Below are 18,869 nucleotides of genomic sequence, written 5' to 3'. Positions count from 1 at the left end.
TTTTTTTTTTTTAAACTAGCCGCCTCTCTAGTTTTATACAGTGTTTTGGGAACCGTATTTACTATTTTTTAAATAAGTTATGAAAACATGCATATAAAAAAGTATGAGATCATATTATTACCGTATTAATATTTCAAATTTGACTTTTGTGACTTTGAATTGCTTCTCCAAAACTGCATAATGCACCTTTAATACGTCATCTAAATAAAAAAGACAACTGAATAAAAATGAACACTATCAATGAAGATACGTTTATTAACTACTTTAGGATGAATCCCTTGTTGTGTTGAAGACACTTGTTTAGCTTTTCATAAACAGCCATGTTCCCATGTGTCAACTAGTGCGTTGTACTGTCGGAACCATCGACATTCTGACGTTGTACCTGCCCGGACAAATTTCAGCTGCCCCCATCACACCGGCGACAGCGACGTTCATTGGTCGTTCGCAAAGCTGTTTACATTTACAGCGCGGTTGCCGTCTTCCCCGGTGTGATGAAGGTGTCCAGATTAATGTGAGGCTGTATTTGATCGCTCGTCTGCTCTGCGGCAGCTCACCGGAAGATGTCCGGATCGGGAGTGAGCTGCCCGGGCTGCGGCTCCTCCAACATCGTGGACGATGATCTGTACTCTCAGGCCCAGATGGTGTGTGTGGACTGCGGCTCCGTGGTGTCCGAGGGAGTGCTGGCCCATGACCCGAACGGAGGTTCAGGTACGAAGGCCTCGGGAGATCTCGTGATAGTCGGGACACGTTTTCTCGTTAGTGTTTGGAGATATGGAGGACAAAGTTCAACATCTAATCTGGGACCCATGTTAGGACATCTGGAGCAACTTCGTTTAGCACATAAGCATTCAAACAAACAAACAAACACCTAGATGCACTGTTAACAGGACAAAACATCAAGTTGTTGTTCGTTTCTGGTGGGCAGGGCACATGATAGAGACCCTGCTTTTAAATCAGTATCTTGTTTCTTACCAGCTTACATTTACACTGATACAGATATATGTGCAGTAAGTTAATATTGGCTGACTCAGTCTCTTTAACACTGGGAACTGTCCAGTTAAAGATGTTACACTGGTTATGCTATTTCCAAAAGTCATTTCAAAATCAGATGTTATTTCTGTGTTCCTCCATAAGGTGGCTGCCACCTCAGTGCAATAACACCCAGCGTTGCTAAGTTTTAGCAGTAACCACTTTTCAAGGTACAAGATCATTTATTTATGATTCTCTAACACAGGGGTGGGCAAGGAGATGGGTGTTGTAGTCCCTTTATGCTGCGATCAAAGCAGCTTGTGCAAATGGGTGAATAGATAGTGTAATAGAAACCATTATGTGTGGTGGAGTGCTCAGAGAGCAGCAAAGTGTTACTCTTAGCTTTAGGACAATAAAGACAAATATATCACAGAACTGGAAAACGGCTCTCCAACCATCAGAACAGCGTTGGTTTTCTCTTAAGAGAGCATTTTTGCAGCATGTGTTTCATAGCTTTTCTTGTAGAAGTCGACATCACTGACACTGACAGCTCTGTGAGGATGTGTCTGTGTGTTGGGGTTATATTTCCCCCAATGTTCTTCTGATGTCTGTTTTTATCACCGTCACTCACTGTGTGTTCTTGTGGGTTATTAATGTTCTGTGTCTCTCCATATTGCCATTATTCTTCTACCGGCTGCACCAACGCTGCGAGCAATAACAGCCGCTATAAACCCACGAACAGCGCTCCTGCTGAGACGTGATGCCGTTTATTTCTTTACATTTCACTCGGCAGTAGTGTGAGCGTCGTAAGCAAATCCCATTCACCTTTATTTTATTGAGGCGCAGGCGGACACTTTACAGACAGATATCTCAAATCCTGCGCAAATACACGTCAAACTGCCTGCACAGTTAGACACCACTGGAGATGAGTGATGTGCCCGTCACCATTTGCTGCCCACTCAGTGGTAAATTCGTTGAACATACATTTATTTGGGAATAAAACCCAACTTTAGGTTACCTTTATTTATTTTTAGCCAATGCAGTGCATTTTGAAATGCCATTCCAAAATAATGAGCAATTCATCGAATGACCACTTGATCACTGGAAAGTATGAGTAACATAATGAAACAGTGTCAAGTGTTGAAAATTGGGTTGGCAATGTTAAAATGACCCCTTCCCTACATTTACAGAATGTGTCTCATTTTCATTGTATTAACATTTCCTCTTTTTCGTCTTTGCCTCGACTCTTTGTGCCCCCCTACAGACGTCAGCTACAGCTGGACCACAGCTGTGACCAGAAAGCCATGTGTCAACCTGGTAAAAGGTGAGCTCTTCTGTCGTATGGGAGCTCCTGCTCATTAGAGACATCATTACATCGTCGCTCTACAATATGCTGCTGTTCATGCTCGTGTGCCTGTGCTTCGTCCTCGCAGGCCTGCAGCGTGTGAAAGCCATATGTCGGATTCTCAGGGTCCACAAGGAGATCGAGGATCTGTCGCAGGCGTATTACAAGCAGGCCTATCAGCACCAGAGTTTCATTAAAGTGAGCCTCCAGAAGAAAGAGGTTCTCGCCGGCTGCTGCGTGCTCGTGAGCTGCAGACTGCTCAACTGGCCCATCACCATGGGAACCATGAGCTGCCTGCTGGACGCCGACCCCATGGCGGTGGGAGTGGTTTATCAAGAGATGGTCAAGGTCCTCAGCATCGAGGCGCCGATCGTCAATGTCACTGACGTCATGGAGGCCCACAGTCAGGAGTAAGTGAAGAGCACTGGTCCGATTCAAGAGTTTGATTTACAGGCTGGTTTCTGCTGGCAAGTGATGGACAGATGCTTCGTCCACTCACATGCCAGTTGTTTTTTGTTTTTTTTAAAGTGCCCGCCCTTTTCCAAACAGAGCCTTTCCAGATGGTTCTGTGTAACAAGTTATCTGGCGCATCAGGTTAGCACATCACATCTGGATTCTTCCCTGATCCAGAGACAGTCCCATGCAAGGTTATGCGTCTGTCAGCCGGTCTGAACGGGTTACCACCATATCAGCAGAGTGCAGAACAGTCATGTACACAGCAGACTATCGTACAAGCAGGTTCTGGCTGCCTTTTACATCATTTACATAAACCCACTTAACTTTAATCACTCTCCGCTGCCGTGACTGAACTCAGGTCTCAGCTGTCTGGAGACGACCACGTCCCTGCTGGGCAACAGACAGCTCTCATCTGTTTATTACAAGGGTTAACATCTCGTCTATTTCTTGTGCTGTGATCTTTTTCGTATAATGTTACTTTTTTTTTATTAAATAACATCTTAAGTATCATTCAATTATGACTTTATTGTGACATCACAGCTGGTTATGATTGTTCCACAGTGACATCATCATTCCTTCTGTCATCATCAGACTTTATAACGCACACTCCATAACACACAAATAATGCTCTTTGAATTATTATTACCGTAAATACTGCACCTTGTCCTCTTTCACCTTATGGTTTCACTCATCTTTTGTCTTTGATCCCTCAGTATTTTATTTTATCTGCCTCATTTTTATTTTATTTCATAACAAATTAAGCATTTTATTCTATATAGTACTGTAATTTTTTTGTATATTGTATGTAGTACTTCATTGTTTCTATATTTACCCTTGCATTTTGATTGTATTTGTACTTAAATGTACCCATCCATCCATCCATCCATCCATCCATCCATCCATGATCCACTCCAGGCTCTGTTAAGCCCTTTTCTAAGACAGATTTCAAGATTGCATCTGTAGTTACTGAGAATGTCTCTTCTTTCTGTCAGGTACAAAATTAGCCCGCTTCATGTGCCTGAACAGCTGGCTGAGAACTCCAAGGACCTGGCCAAGCGTGCCGTGGCCCTGGTCGAGCTGGCAGCAGACACCTGGATTGTGACTGGCCGGAAGCCCATCCCCATCATGATGGCAGCCATCTACTTGGCGTGGCAGTCGTTGAAGCCCAGCAAGCAGCGCCTGAAATTCACACTAGACAGATTCTGTCAGATTGCCAAGGTGAATAAGCACAAGGCTGCTTTGAAGAGAATCACTGAGATGAGGGAGGTGCTGTGTAAGCTGGGGAGGGAGATTCCCTGGCTCAGGGCGGAAGTGACACCAGATAATGTGGCCAGGCAGGTGGATGATATCCTGAAGAACAGGTACGCCCTGCTGAGGAGGGCTCTGAGAACCCACGAGGACGCTCTGCAGGCAGAGGACTCTCTGACTGAGGAGGCCGCCTCCTCCCGAGCCTCTGAGCCTGTAGAGCACACTCCAACGGCATCTGCTGTGGGACTGTGTGGACTGAACTCTGAAAGGACCCAGCAACCAGGAGATGGAAATGAAAGTCCGTGCAAAGCACCTGAGCTGCAGAGCGACTCTCAGGAGACCCAGGAGTCGGTGCCAAACTGGGGGAAGAGAGTGCTGTTTGCTCCTCCATGTGTGACTCATCCTAAGAGAAGGAGAGCAGGGCAGCCTGGGCTCCAGGATGTGACCGGCGATGAGGAAATCTCTGACAGTGAAATTGACTCATACATCCGCACTCCTCGGGAAGCGCGAGAGTTCGCTCTGACACAGAAGATTCTGTCCTTGTCAGAGAGTGAGAAGTCATAATCAATTATCCATAGAGACCAGTGTTTACATCTTTCGATCTTGGCTGTATGAGTAAAACAGATTTTTACGCTTAAATGCACTTTCTACTTTAGGACTATTCTAATAAGGATGCAGATATTTATTATTTCCACATACTTTGTTTATATCAGGAGATGCTGCAACCTTTTTTTACTGAACTTTTGTCCACTAACAGATTGTATCTGTGTATTACATTGCTGCTTAAACTTGGACTTGCAAATAAAGTTATGTTGAACTAGTTAACATCTAACATTTCTTTTAAAGAACATAAGAATAAATCAGAGGTGCACGTCTACTTTTTTTATGACTGAATAAAAAAAGCAATTTCACACTGCTGTGCTTTGTATTTGGTAGATTCTGCCAGCTTCCTCAATTCAAAGTGTGTTTAGGGCACGCTGCTTGTTTATTCAATTATGCAAAAAATAAAAAATAAATAAACATTTCTGAGTTTGTGCTTTTGCTTCATTAAAATCAGAGTTGGAATCAAAACTACACAGTGCCCCTTTTATGTGAGTAAAAGCACACACATAAAAAAAAAAGTGGAAGTTTTAGTGGAAGAAATGTTGAAAGGTCACGCTTCACGTCAGGAAATCACAGGTTTGGATAATGAAATTAATGACGGCTGAGTTCCTGGACTCAGTTTCATGGTATCATTAGTGCTCGCTTGCTGTCACACTGTCGCAGCTCGGTGCTCAAACTCGAATAGAACTGATCCAATTATTTAATTCCATCAGTAACACCTGAGCTTCTTCGACTGTGACAAATCAAAATGTCTGCAGAGAACAATGTCTCTCCATTCAAGGCCTCTTTGTGCTGATTGAATATCTACTCCCCCCTAAGTAATTACTAACTCCTGGGCGAAATTATGAGGTGTACTTTTCATTTATAAATTCGGTGAAAACGCCAGTATGACTGTCTGAATATTACACATGCCTGATCGCACTATAAGAATTTCAGCTTTTCAGAGTAAAAACCCACTTTTTAGTTTGATGGATCACGATGTAACTGAAAAGTTCTTCAAAGGGAAAAGCAACTGTTACCAGAGGTCATCCAACACTTTTTCAGCACTGCGCTCACTTTTTGATCAGCAATTCAAAAGCAATGAACAGAGACATCATTAGGCCATATCGGGCTGATTTCACGTGGTGAATCACTGAAGAGTTGACATCATTCAGCTGCAGGAGATTTACATCAGTGTTTTTTATCCAAGCATGCTGAAATATAAATTCTCATATTGCTTTAGTGTCCTCAACAGGTCTAGCTCCTGCTATTTAATTATTATTATTATTATTATTATTATTATTATTATTATTATTATTATTATTATTATTATTATTATTATTTATATCCATGTCCTGCCTGCCATGCATTTCCACTAATCTGAAGCAGAGGCCATACAATTTCTGTGTTTTTATTTATAATTGTCCACAGCGTGTTGTTAGTACTGTCCACAGATGAAATTATATGTTTTTCACCACAAATCTTACACATAATTTACAGTCTGGTGGTGATAACAGGACAGTATACACCCAGAGTCCCTTGGTACAAGAACATTTTGATGGAAAACGACAAATAGATAGATAAATAAATAAATAAATAAATAAATAAATAAATAAATAAATAAATAAATAAATACATACATACATACATACATACATACATACATAAATAAAGGCACGCAAGTGTTTTACATCCGCCTCACTGCAGAGGACTGACTGTAACACTGGCTGACTTTGTTGAGTTGTCACTGCTGCAAAGATAAATCTGTCCCGTCCACCTGCTGCAAAGAGATAAATATGCATATGGAGGATACAGAACATGAAAGCTTTAATGCAAAGGAAATAGTGGAACTGGAACGAAGTCAGCCTGCTCCCGACAGACCCAATGTTAAGAGTGTGGATACTATAAATAAATAAAATTACGCATGTAAATCAGTCCTGAAGCATTATGGATACGAAGGAAAACAGTCTCCACAATTTACAGCCAATATACAGCACGTTGCCATGGGAAACAATTTAATGAATTAAATGTTAAGGCGCATATTCATCATCTACACAGAGGCTTTAAGAGAATGAAAGCCCCGGGGAGCAAGTTCACAAATGTAATTTATTCAACGGGGCTTCACACGAGGATTAGTCGTGACCTCAGCGAGCGGGTGGAAACACACCTGCACACATCTGCAGCTGACAGTTCGAGCTGCACTTTGTTCATCACGCACAACTCCGTTCCAGCCTTCACTAGCTCATTTTAGGTGTTTGAGCCTCTTCCATTTATTAAAGAAAAAACACGACACCCCGACGATCTAATCTCTTTCATATCACGGGGTCGTTATCTTCTCGTTACAAAGATCGTTTTCATCATTTCATACAGGGGCAGGTGTGCGTAAATGTTCCAGTCGCACAAGAATTTATGTCTCCACATTCTTCTTTCAAGGCAGTTATTAATGTTTAATTATCATATTTCATCAAGGCTGAATTAGTTACAAAGAGCGAAATATGCAGTAAACATTTAGCTTTCAGCCTGGCTGGTAGTCTTTGTTGCAGTACCCATGTTTATTCATTAACTTTTTTCATATATATATATACAACACTCACGCAAACAGAAATAAAATATAAGGATTCATAAATAAATCCTAGAAATGTTTTTGTATTTTTGAGCACGGTGGGTGATCAGGAGTCTCACAGCCTGAGGATAGAGGCTCTGTAATCTGGTGGTGCTGCAGCGGGTACCTCTGTACTGCTTCCTCTCCTGTCCTCGGCCGTGAGCATCCAATGCCAGTGTGCGCCTCGAATGCTCAGAATGCTTTCAGTGGTTTCCTCTGTTAGAGTTGACCAGAACTTGGCACCGGGAGTTTCCTGATGAAAATGTCCTTTCAGTGTTTCTGCTCCAGAGAAAGATATTGGCTGGCGGCCTGATTGTGTTTGTCTTCTGTGTGGTTATTCATGGTTTTCAGAGGATGGTTGCGAAGACATACTGTTTGTCTCCTGACCCTCTTTAGACTTCAGAGACACCTTGACCTTTCACCTAACGCCACTGTAATGTGGAAGTTTCCCTTTACCAACACTGTGGTTGAAACTAATGGCCTTTTTTTTCATAGCCCCCAGAGGATTAGTCATAATGTTACCAGTGATCCAATGAACTTTTATTTAGGCACAGTATGTCATGCTTCCTAGAGGATAAGCCTACATGAGATTTTCCTTTTGCAAGGACCTCCAGTAAACCAACTTTTAACTCGATGGCTGGATTGCAGTAAGATTTGTGGATATTCATGGTCCACAGAGGATGAACAACTGATTTGCCCTGTTTTGGGCAAAGTTTCAAATGTTTTCATTTTCAAACTCAAAGATTGCCATAGAATCGACTGGATGCCTCCATGCTGCCTGACAGTTTGGGTCAGTAGATGATCTTTAAAGATAACTAACATAACTAATGTAACAAATTATAATGTTTCTGTGGATTTTCTTTTTTTGGTGAGCAGAGGAAAAACTCCATCACTTTGGTGACACTATGACATTTCCACACGTACTCAAGATGAACCAGCAACTTAGACGGCAATAACGTCAAAGGATTCTCTTCGCCAGGTAATTTACAAGACCACGCTGGCGGCACAGTGATTTGCAGGCACTCCGATGCGGTGACGGCACTTGAGCATCTTGCGTAACTCTGCGCGGAAGCGGTCGTGCAGCCACGCGTACAGGAAGGGGTTACAGCACGACGAGCTCATGGCACACAGGTGGCACAGTAGCTGGATGAGCAAAAAATAGCGCTTGTTGATGAGGTGGATGTCTATGTCCCGCAGCACGTTGAACACATGGATAGGAAGCCAGCACACCGCGAAGGCAGACACCAAGAGCGCCACCAGGCGGAAGATCTTTCTCTTACGAGCTTGGTGAGCTCCCGCCTGGCCTTGCGTCCTGTTGCCCGGTGCCACGCACTTCCTCAGCTTGACGGTGATACAGAGATACGACACGAAGACGGCTGACAGCGGCAGGACGTACGTGACCAGCAGGGTGCTGTAGGCGTAGGCGCGTCTCTCTTTCTCCTGACCCAGCCAGAACTCCTCGCAGATGGTGAAGCCCTCATCTTTGAACTCCACGTGGTAGGTGTGGGTGACCGCCGGAGCGACGAGGCCGCAGGACAGCAGCCAGATGCCGGTGAGGACGGAGGCGCAGGTGGTCACAGTGGTGCGCTTCTTCAGGGGATGAACGGTCGCGTAGTATCTGTTAGGAAAGAGCAGAAAGTCGCACTTAAGGTACAAAATGCATGTTTCATTTCAAGCATGTCTTAAAATGTTGAATATGTTCATTTGCTCTTAACTTGTTGCTGCACAGTATTTCATTTAATTTGCCTTTTTGAAATACAAAACTGCGTGATATTGATAACATGAATAGTGATTAATGTACAAAGCACTTTCTATTGAGGCTCAGGAGAGGTTACAGTTGAATGTACCCTTCTCCAGAATGAGAAATGAAGAATTTGAATGCAAAACTACAGGAAGAGCTCTTTGCTGTTGATGAGGGGTGCCCAGACTTTTTTTTTTTTTTTTTTAGCCTCTGGGGGCCAAAACGGAATAATGGTTGGCCAAATCCAAACTCCCACTGAGATGGCACTAATGAGAAAGGGTACTAGAATCCAGCAGAGAGTCTGAGGTCTACTGCTGCACATGACCCGGTGAGACAGACCTGCTCTATGTTCCTGTTCTTTCAAAGAGAACGTATAAAGCTGGATACCTTAGTCCGGTCACGCACACGCCGCTCTTTTTGCACGCGCATTTGTTCTTTTAATTAACATATAGATTTACAATCTGTGAACATTAAATGAGTTCCACTCGCGCAGCTCCAAGTATTGTTCGTTGTATCCATGACTTAACTGTTAACTGAAGTCTGTGATTTATTGATCTGATGCATGAGCGAATACAATTCTGATCACTGATGAACATGAAGTCCGTTTTTATCGTGTTTTATGCACCGAATCACGATGAGTCATGAATGTAATTAATCATGAGTAATGAACGCTGATTGAGTAGCACTTAGTCAGTCAGCCCTCATCAACCAATCTATCTGCTGCATCTGGATAACATCCGAATGAGTAGCCTAGAAATTAAAAATGATGATGAAAGGTAATGGTTCATTTCCCCAGTTGTCTAATTTCTTTCTTGTTAATCAAAAACTGAGTGAAATAAATGACCTACAGAGAGAATTCCGTTTATGGGTTTCTGACCTATACAATTAGGATTTGGAGCTTGATTAAGGGCTAAATCAGTTGTTGAAGAGCTTCTTTCTGAAATGGCAGCACCGAGACACCAAACTGAAGTGAATTAAAGGAAGAAGGACAAAGAAAAAATGTTTTTTTTTTTAAATGTCACTTCAGCTCTGATTCCCACGGCACAGAAAGATCCACCCACCTGTCAACAGCGATGGCAGTGAGTGTGAACACTGACACGTAGACTGTGACCGGCTGGATGAGGAACACCAGGTAGCACATGGAGCGGCCAAACACCCAGCCGCGTGGGTTGAAGGCGTAGGCGAGGGTAAAGGGCACGCAGGTCACGCACATGAGCATGTCAGAGAAGGCCAGGTTCCCAATGAAGAAGTTGGTGACGTTGTGCATCTTGCGGGTTCGGCAGATGACGTAGAGGAGCAGGTAGTTCCCAAACACACCCACCGCCACAACCAGCACATAGAAGGGGATGATGAGAGGCTTGAACGTCTGCAGCAGGGCCACATCTGCGAACTGGGAGCTGCGGTTGGCGGAGTTGTTCTGCACCGCGACCTCGTAAATGTGGCCGTCTGTCTGCATGCCGCCAGCCAGGCCACTGCGATTGCCCTCCATGGCAGCGAATGTACCTGCGCCGCCCGCAATGAAAACAGCACAGGTTTGCGGCTGTTACGGCAAAAAACATGAATAACTTTTCTAAAGGTCAAAGCTGCGTGTCAGGTTGACACAGCATCCAGATGAAAACAGGTCGTGACACTTAGAAAACAGAGCGGCGCGCCATTAGCGCACGCACACATTTTCTCCCTCGTAGGAGACAAAAAGCATATAATTAAATGGCATGAAGGCATTTGAATGTGAATAGATGCGCGGCACAACATTGTGCAACCTCCTCTGAAATGTTCTTATGGAAAATGTCAAATCACAGGGTTGTTTCTGCAGAGAACGTACAGATCTCTTGTCCCGTGATCACAGACCAGCAGTTTAGAGGCGTAGAATTAGGGTCCACCCTGGGAGCTTTGGAGAAATGGGAGAAGGTGGTTTTCAGGACTGGGACTCAGGCAACCACTGGGAAAAACTGGTGGGGGACGGCGTCATTACACTACCTGAAAACTGATATTTCTTTATTGATCATAAAAAGTTGAATTGCGTTAGATTAACATTCTTACATATTGCAATTTTAAAGGGAAGTACAATCCCAAACACTTTATTCCCTCTGAAGAGAGGTATAATCAGGAGACAAGTATTTATTGATATGTGCGCAACAAAGATTAGAAACATGAATCGTCTTTGTCATGGTGTCATCAAAATTTAAGGGGGTAATGAAGCCGTGTGGTATAAGTATGATGGTAGTCAAGACACCCGTGGCGATGACTGGATGAAGAGGACGGCTGAGATCTGGATGGACGTGAGGGCGAGCGGGCTTCTGGTGAGCTCAGGCTTTTGCCGGAGGTGAACGGGGTCGGGGAGGGTTTGCGACGATGCGTACTGCAATTACAACTGACAGCAGCAGAGAGGACAACAGGTACAGTCAGGCAGCAATGATATGATTGTCTACAGGAGCCTGTGGCCTCATCCAGGGGGTTAAACTGAAAGAGTAAACACCCAGCGTGACGACTGTGAAGGAAGCGGGAGACGAAGGAAGGAAAGGGAGAGCGAAAATTAAATAAAATAAAAAAGGGCTCCACAGGTATGCAACAGGGCACTCGGTCATGTTTTAGTCAGGGTTGTACGGCAAAACCTTACAGAATGATACACCTGCAGTGACAAACTGAAGCCCATCATTTATGCGATTATTCATTTCGGGAGTCATTTTGTTGTAGAGACGCAGCTTGTGCTGTTTTTTAAATTTCCCATTAAAAGTCCTTGAGCCAGCGCTGGTGAGAGTCGACCGTGCTTCCTCTTTGTGAAGGTGGTTCTTCTTTGTCTTGCACACAGTTTCATTCCAGTGTTTGAACCTTTTCACCTCACCACAATTGCCAAATTTGGAACTGCAGCCTCAACAGTGACTGCCTTTGGTTAGCTCTAATGCTGCAGTCAGATCTTTTGCTTGCTGATTGTCAATTGAACTTCATAATTATCACATATTCACCGTTTTAGACTAGTTTCAACATCTAATGTATGAACATATTCAGCACAGAAAGTACAGAGTCCTGCAGTCGACTCTGCAATTTGTCCTCTTCTTCTTCTTCTTCTTCTTCTTCTTCTTCTTCTTCTTCTTCTCACTTAACTTGCAAGGTAAATGAATGATGTATTTTCACACGTATGAGAGCGCTCAAACTTACATGAAAATGTTTTAAATCTTTTAATGCACAGAGGGCTGGTGACTTTGAGGCGCGTATCTTACAGACTCACCCCGGCTGTTTGTCAGTCAGTCAATTCTGTTTGAAATCTGTTTCAAAAGATCGTGTCTGCAGAAGAGCGCTCAGATATTCAGCTGAAGCGAAATCAGTTTTTTTTTTGCATTTTAAAGCAGAAAGTGTGGAGAACACAGCGGCTCTCCGTGAATATGACTGCACGTCATCATGAGCTCAAACCAAATGGAACAGTGTGTTATCAACTTGGATTTTACAAATATAACAGGCCAATAACATTTTTAAAAAAAACATGTCCCTGCTCCTTTCTCAGTTTTTATTCCATGGGGATAGATGTAGTCACATTCACAGATTCTGTACCATCCTCAGTCATCTGAATACCATATCTGAAGCTTTTAACTCCTGCACTTGTTATAAAAGTCTAAATATGGATTATCTTGATTAAAATGTCAAGAAGTCTTACATAACGGGGTTCTGGCACATGAGGCTGTTAGCGACTATTAATGCATCTCTTAATTCACATCAATTAAAACAGTTTTTATCCTGCACACAGATCTTTCCTTTATATAAAAGGAACCCCACAATGACATGTGATTTCACACACACTGACATTTAAAGGAGGATAGTGTGACAAGTGTGTGAGTTACTGCAACTACTAAGAATATATTCACCAGTCATTCTATTTTTCAATCTGTGCAGCTATGTTGTTCTGTCTTGGAGAAGAGATGTCACTGCTGCCTGGCCCGAGGCATGCAAATAAATGAATATATACATGCAGGAATAATCAGCCCGTATCTCACCTGCGTTGGTGTTTGTCGGTGTAAAGATGAGTTGAGTGAGCTTTGAAGAGAAGGCGCTCCTTGTGCTCTTCTCCGTGGTGAGCGAGCTGGAGCTGCTGCTGTTGTAGAAAGAGGGAGAGGGAGAGAGAGGGAGAGAGGCGCCCGCGGTGATGACAGTAAACCAATAGGATTCGCAGAGACCCCGGCAAGATTCACGTCCTCGTCGCACTTGACGGTGATGTTTGATCTCGAAGTGATTGATTGCGACCGATGGATCACAGGATAGTGACGGTCGTGGTAGTTATTGATCTGTTCACATACATGTGCAGAACTGTGCATATGTGTTTTAGCAGCGTATTTGAATGCTGTCAGTGGGCCGTTTTCAAGTGTATTGATTAATTATGGAGCTGATCAAAGTAAATCTTAATTGTTGTGTTTTGAAAAACAAGCTTTGGCAGATGGAGAGCTGAAACAACACATTCTGGGTGACAGTTTATCTTGTATGGAGACATTTTTTCTAGACAGAATATGACCTGCAAACCATCTAAAAACAAGTTGTGAGCTCACACCATTTGTCTTGTGGTGTTTCTACCTGCTACTCATAGATTTAGTCATGTTTTAAAGATGGAATATGGAACTTTGACATACAAATGAAAGTCTTTTAGGTTCAAGCCATTGCCAAGCGAGTTCACACAATGCTGATTAAGCCTACAACCTCCGGATAAATCTCTCTGTAGTTTGCAGTAGACCAGAGTTTTCAAATGTTTTAAAGCGACCGCTGGTTAAAGGAGCAGGCCGCAGCAGCTATAGCAGAGCTTGTGGGAGAGAAACCGAGCTGCCACAGGGGGAAGACAAAGGTTCCACACTCCTGCTTCAAACTCAGTGGTGGCTGTCATGGTATCAGAATTTTGCTACGCAGTTATGTTGGCTTGAAGAATTCACAATATTCTAGCGTTAATTACTGTAAAAATGACATGTAAATTCAGTTAAACTATCCGGTTGGTGTTGGTCTTTAAACATAGGAGAGAGGCTTTGGGTAAGGTTCGGCCTGGGCTAGCTCATTAGCATGCTAACTATTACAATGGGCATCATAACATCAAAACTGTTGTTTCTCCACATTCTGCTGTTAATGTTAGTGACATTTTGAAAATTTTCTACTAAAAGTCTTACATACTGCACCTTCAATGAACCATTCTGTTTTACTGTAGGTGGAAACTACTAAATGGGCTCTTCATAACAACTTGTGGCAGGTTACACGTATCAATATGTCTTTAACTGGCCATGTGTGAGTGGATTGCCATGTGAAACATGAGACCTTCCCAGACCTTTGCCTCCGTCCTTCCAATATCCTGAATCCTCCACTGCTTGTTCCCAACACAACTATAATTGCGAGTGACGTGGAAAGCATATGGAGCTATTTGGTTTTAGAAATAAAAAGCTTTTTGAAAATATGTCCATTTAGGCCATCATCCCCTCAACTCCCACCTAGACATGTAAGTGCTTGCAGTCATTCATCGTCTAGAAACATTCTCCGGACTAAAATGTTTTAAAGTGCGCTGCTGTGATTCACAGTTACGTGTTCTCTCGTTCCAAATGACAGAAAAAGGCTGACACATTTCATTTCTTTTGCCAAAAAAATGCTAACAAAGTGACCTTTTCATTGCAGATGGAGAACGATTAATGGAAGTCAGACAGCAGGTATACCTCGGCTCCTCTCCCTTCTGCTTCCTTTCAATTGTCAGGTAAAATAAAACCCACAAAACACAAGTCAGTGTGTTATTCAGCGGTGCGCATCAGCCGGAAATTTGCCTAAAATGTCAGAGGGAGCAACAATTGAAAATGATTAACCTTCTCAGAGACAGTGTCCCTGGCTGATTTCAGAGGTTAAGAGGCTCATGAACAAGGCGTTCAAACCCAGTCACATGTGTGTGGAAAAAGATGAATATTGAATACAAACAAGGGTGATAATCAGCATCCATATGGGCTGGTGTATAGGGGAACTGTATCTGCTCAGCCCGCTCATGATGAGCAAGACTATAAAGATACCCTTGTTTCATGTGCCATTACACACACATATATTATAACATTCCCATCTTTTGTATTGCCAAGCTCGGGAATCAATGGAGGTGGATGGGGAAAATAATGAGAATCAATGTATCCTTCAAGGGGCCGGAGGAGGATCAATCTGCAGACACAAAATAGTCACAGGTTTGGATGACAACGTTGAGGGAATCAACATGTATTATCTGCAATGCTTTAATCCCGAAATGCCTGCCCGAGGCTGCAGAGATGATAACATAAGACCCAGATGGAGTTAGCTGCCAGAGAGGGAGTATTTTTTTTAAATATATATTTTATTTATTCATTTTTTTTAACGTGAAAGTGATTACGCGGAGGGATCTGTCCCCGGGGGAGGTGGACCCTCTGCTGCTCCAATATCAATGTATATCAAATTATGAAGGCAATTATGTAACCTTTGACATTTTCATGCATGTTAAAAAAAATTTAAAACGAGTACTGTGCAAGCACTTCACAGCGCAGCGTGCAGGTAATTAGATGTCATGGGAGTGTAAATATCAAGTTTATCTTTGGTCTGATGGAAGAAGATGTTCCAACAAGCTGCGTTCACATAAGATCCGGCTGATTATTAATATGTGTTAAGAGTATTTTTCCGATAAACAGCTGCAGAGAATCTAGACCCAAATCCTTTTATTATTAAAGTGGCTTTTTTTTTTCTTTCATATGGAGCTTGTGAGCAAAAAAGCTTGCTCCTAGTATCACGGTGCTTTTCTTTTTTGCTTTTCTTTCTATTCCTTCTCCCTCACCTGCTCCTTTCAGCATGTGTGTGTTCCGTTGGGCTGCAACAGAGAGGCGTTCAGTGTCATCAGTCAAATCAACTGCCTCTAGATAATCCACGACCTACACAGAGGACCATGCAACACATCACGCGGGCCGGTGTGTGGACCGGTTAACTGTATTTTTAGACTCCATAACCTATAGTCAAAACTTGATGCCATCCTTTTTGACGCTCTGTACTGATGCATGTTATATTTCACACTTACTTGCAGCTAACACACCCTTTCTATTGTGTATTTCCTGTAACGGGGGTAGAGAAAATCACGTGAGAAGACGTTCAGTGCATGGCAAGCAGTTTCAGGAAACGTCCTAATCATAACCATTATATCAGTTCACTGATAATGAATTTCAAATTTCCAGGAGGAGCCCACATTATCAAGATAACACGCAGCAGACCTGCTCACTATGCATGAGGCCTTCACCTTCGGCGGTTTCCGAGAATTTTGATGGAAGATGAGACCGCCAGAAAGGGGGTTGTTGTTAATTTGGCAACCAAGTCACACAGGTTCTGACTGGAGGTGAATCTGATATCATCATGGGGGTCAACGCAGATTCGGGCAATATGGCTAACACTGAGGCTCTCACCAGGGGGAGTGACTTAGCCTCGACTTGGTGGTCACTGAGCTTGAAGTGCCGATAAAAGGTACTACAGGCCAGAGTGAATGAGTGTATGAAAAATATGGCCAATTTGAAGGTAAATGGTTTCCTACATAAGAATTCTGATGCGACCATGTACTTTCACCTGAGCAGAGCGTAAGTGGCCACAGCACATTAATGGAAGGGAAAATAACGTCCCAAATCAGCTGTATCTAGCAGTGGGAGTGATGTTGGATATTACCTTAACATCACCAGCTGCACTTACGTAGGCTTTACACGGGCTTTTAAGCCATCTGTTTGCTCTTATGGAATCACGATGTTTACTGTCCAACACGGAGCAGCACAACTGGCTTGTGGAGGTTGGCAGATAAGAACATACTGTAAAGTTTGAAGGACATTACAGGATGGACATGAACAGTGTGAAGATGAAGGCTGCGTTTATTATCACATACACCATAAAAAAAACATACAATGTGTTGTGAAATTCGATTTCAGCACCTTACAGTAAGTACTAGGAGCAGAGGGCATCAGAATGCAATGTTATTGATAGCCAAATGTGTTTTGTGCTTAAAATTAAACAGACGTTAAAAACAGCATTGTCACAGAGGCACGATTCAACTGATAACTGCCTTTTACTGTGGCATCAAATGACACAGAAAATTAAAAATCATTAGCAACCATGAGAGCCAACTGGAAGACAGAGATTCAACGTGGTTTGCACAAATGTGACATTAAAATGGCAACGATTTAATCTGGCGGTGAGAGAACAGATTGTATGTGGCCGGCATCAGCTAACATCAGCCCTCACAGACACTCACTGATCCGGATGAGTCATCGCATGAGCAAAGACCAAAGTTTGATGTTGTTCTCTGGCTGTCAGTGGTCTTTGACGAGCGGGTCCTGCGTTCAGCACTGCGCTGTTTGTCATTTACACGTGAAATTCTTCAATCTAAAACCGAACACTCCTGGCACAGGCGTGATGATGATGATGATGATGATGATCTGATTTGAGACCTCAAAATCAGGTAGGATCTCAAAACCAAAGCAGTAGTCTGCAGTTTCGCCCCCAGAAAAATGTAAAAGTGACTTTAATGTGGGAAATAAAGCCCCTGAAACAAAATAAGATAACAAAGAATAATGCAGCAATGCAACAACATTTTCATTTTAAATACTTTCATTTTTAGATTGAATTATCTGGAAAAAGAATGCAGTTCCTCCCTCTGGAGAAAGAGTCTGTGCGTGCTAGTGTCCCATGTGTCAGCCAGTTGATGGTGATTGACGTCTGTGCAACGCCCACGATCAACAAAACAATCAATGTGGCAGATTTTACAAAAAGCAATGCCAAACGAAAACAGGGCTTGTACTTCCCAGGATGTCTTGACATTTACTTATTCCTTTCTCTGCTCTGAGTCTGTTTGTCTCTCACTTACTGAGGCAGATGAGGCCACACAGTACAGTCGACTACACTGTTTAGAGTGCCAGACACAGGCTGTGATAACGAAAAGGGGGCAAAGTGTGAAAGAAAAGAGACCTGCATTGACAGTATTTGTACAATAATGTTGCCTTCAGTACGATGCACGATCAAGAATGCCAAAAATATCCAAACGTAAGATAATCTGACCATTAAATGACGCTTGCATTAGAAGTCCACGCCGTCTTTAACTTCAAAGTCCAAGTCGAGTCTCGAGTCATTTATTTCCCGTAGAGTCAAGTTGCAAGTCATCAAAGCCGTGACTCGGGTCCACATCTCTCTCCCGTATTATCCAGCTGTAACATTATTTCTATTTTACATCAAAGTCTACCACATCCTCATCTTGGGAACAGGCAATCATAACTCGTCTCTCTGTGTACTCGATGATGATCACTGGCACTTTGCTCCAGCTGATAGCAGCCTGTTGGCTCACCGTAACTTGAGCACCGAGGAGGCTTTGATCCCTCAGGAACCTCTCATCTCAGTCCTCAGTCAGAGGATCAGAGTGATGCTCCGTTCAAGATGAGCGACAAAGATGTCCTTGGACCGCACTCTCACTTGACTCAAAAAAGTTGCACCCTCCCCCCAGCGTTTTTTCCCCCAATGATCGTTGTGTTTTATGACGACACTTTTCATCACAAATGTCGGACGTTTTCAGACACACATGGCTGAGATTTCTTACTCAGTATGACGGAAGTGTTCATTGAAATAATGCAGTCCAAAAACTTAAACGGCAAAAATCTCTATTTAACAATTTCTTTGACAGAAAGTAGTTTTTAAAGAGAGAAACAGAAGCGAGTTTGGAAATGCGTTTTGCAATGACGCAACTGTTGCCTGTGAGTCATGCCTCAGTCTTTCACATGCATTCTGAATGAAGATGAAGGCATGTACTGCCTTCATATCATTATGTAGTGTGCGTGTGTGTGTGTCAGCTTCACACTGATGGATTCCACCTGTCTTGTGTCAGACTTTGTCTTCCAATATGTTATATAGCTGTCATGGGATTCTGATCAAATCCCTTCTGTCGTCTGCTCACA

At 43.0% G+C, this 18,869-nt stretch overlaps 2 protein-coding genes and 1 long non-coding RNA gene across 4 annotated transcripts; 2 read left to right on the top strand and 1 right to left on the bottom strand.

The window, feature by feature from the left end:
* The first annotated feature begins 351 nt into the window (after window positions 1–351).
* Window positions 352–5,042, top strand: brf2 (BRF2 RNA polymerase III transcription initiation factor subunit). The gene is made up of 4 exons (XM_037118343.1): window positions 352–708; window positions 2,234–2,293; window positions 2,403–2,724; window positions 3,763–5,042. The coding sequence occupies exons 1-4, from the start codon at window positions 561–563 to the stop codon at window positions 4,580–4,582; spliced, it is 1,350 nt and encodes a 449-aa protein (XP_036974238.1). The 5' UTR covers window positions 352–560; the 3' UTR covers window positions 4,583–5,042.
* Window positions 5,043–6,290: 1,248 nt separating this feature from the next.
* On the bottom strand, window positions 6,291–13,742 carry LOC119029472 (prolactin-releasing peptide receptor-like). 2 transcript variants are annotated; one of them, XM_037116298.1, is made up of 4 exons: window positions 12,930–13,742; window positions 10,766–10,831; window positions 10,005–10,446; window positions 6,291–8,820 (listed from the first exon to the last, which is right to left on the bottom strand). In XM_037116298.1, the coding sequence occupies exons 3-4, from the start codon at window positions 10,430–10,432 to the stop codon at window positions 8,187–8,189; spliced, it is 1,062 nt and encodes a 353-aa protein (XP_036972193.1). In that variant the 5' UTR covers window positions 10,433–10,446; window positions 10,766–10,831; window positions 12,930–13,742; the 3' UTR covers window positions 6,291–8,186. The 2 variants fall into 2 exon arrangements, with proteins under 2 accessions (XP_036972193.1, XP_036972192.1); XM_037116297.1 differs by lacking the exon at window positions 10,766–10,831.
* LOC119029474 lies at window positions 8,712–16,954 on the top strand. Its single transcript, XR_005077998.1, has 4 exons — window positions 8,712–8,852; window positions 9,151–9,271; window positions 14,575–14,650; window positions 16,125–16,954. It is a non-coding gene; the product is annotated as an uncharacterized LOC119029474 (long non-coding RNA).
* The last annotated feature ends 1,915 nt before the right edge of the window (window positions 16,955–18,869 follow it).

This window comes from Acanthopagrus latus, chromosome 12 (assembly GCF_904848185.1).
Source record: "Acanthopagrus latus isolate v.2019 chromosome 12, fAcaLat1.1, whole genome shotgun sequence".
Lineage (NCBI taxonomy): Eukaryota > Metazoa > Chordata > Actinopteri > Spariformes > Sparidae > Acanthopagrus > Acanthopagrus latus.
Note: the sequence above shows the minus strand (reverse complement) of the source record. Positions and strands in the feature narration are given on the sequence as shown.

Bases quoted from the DNA above. Each gene is read 5' to 3' on its own strand.
- brf2 (XM_037118343.1), top strand. From the start codon at position 561: ATGTCCGGATCGGGAGTGAGCTGCCCGGGCTGCGGCTCCTCCAACATC. The intron at 709-2,233 runs GTACGAAGGCCT...GCCCCCCTACAG, and splicing joins TGACCCGAACGGAGGTTCAG to ACGTCAGCTACAGCTGGACC. The intron at 2,725-3,762 runs GTAAGTGAAGAG...TCTTTCTGTCAG, and splicing joins ATGGAGGCCCACAGTCAGGA to GTACAAAATTAGCCCGCTTC.
- LOC119029472 (XM_037116298.1), bottom strand. From the start codon at position 10,432: ATGGAGGGCAATCGCAGTGGCCTGGCTGGCGGCATGCAGACAGACGGC. The intron at 8,821-10,004 runs GTGGGTGGATCT...CTTTCCTAACAG, and splicing joins ACTGCCATCGCTGTTGACAG to ATACTACGCGACCGTTCATC.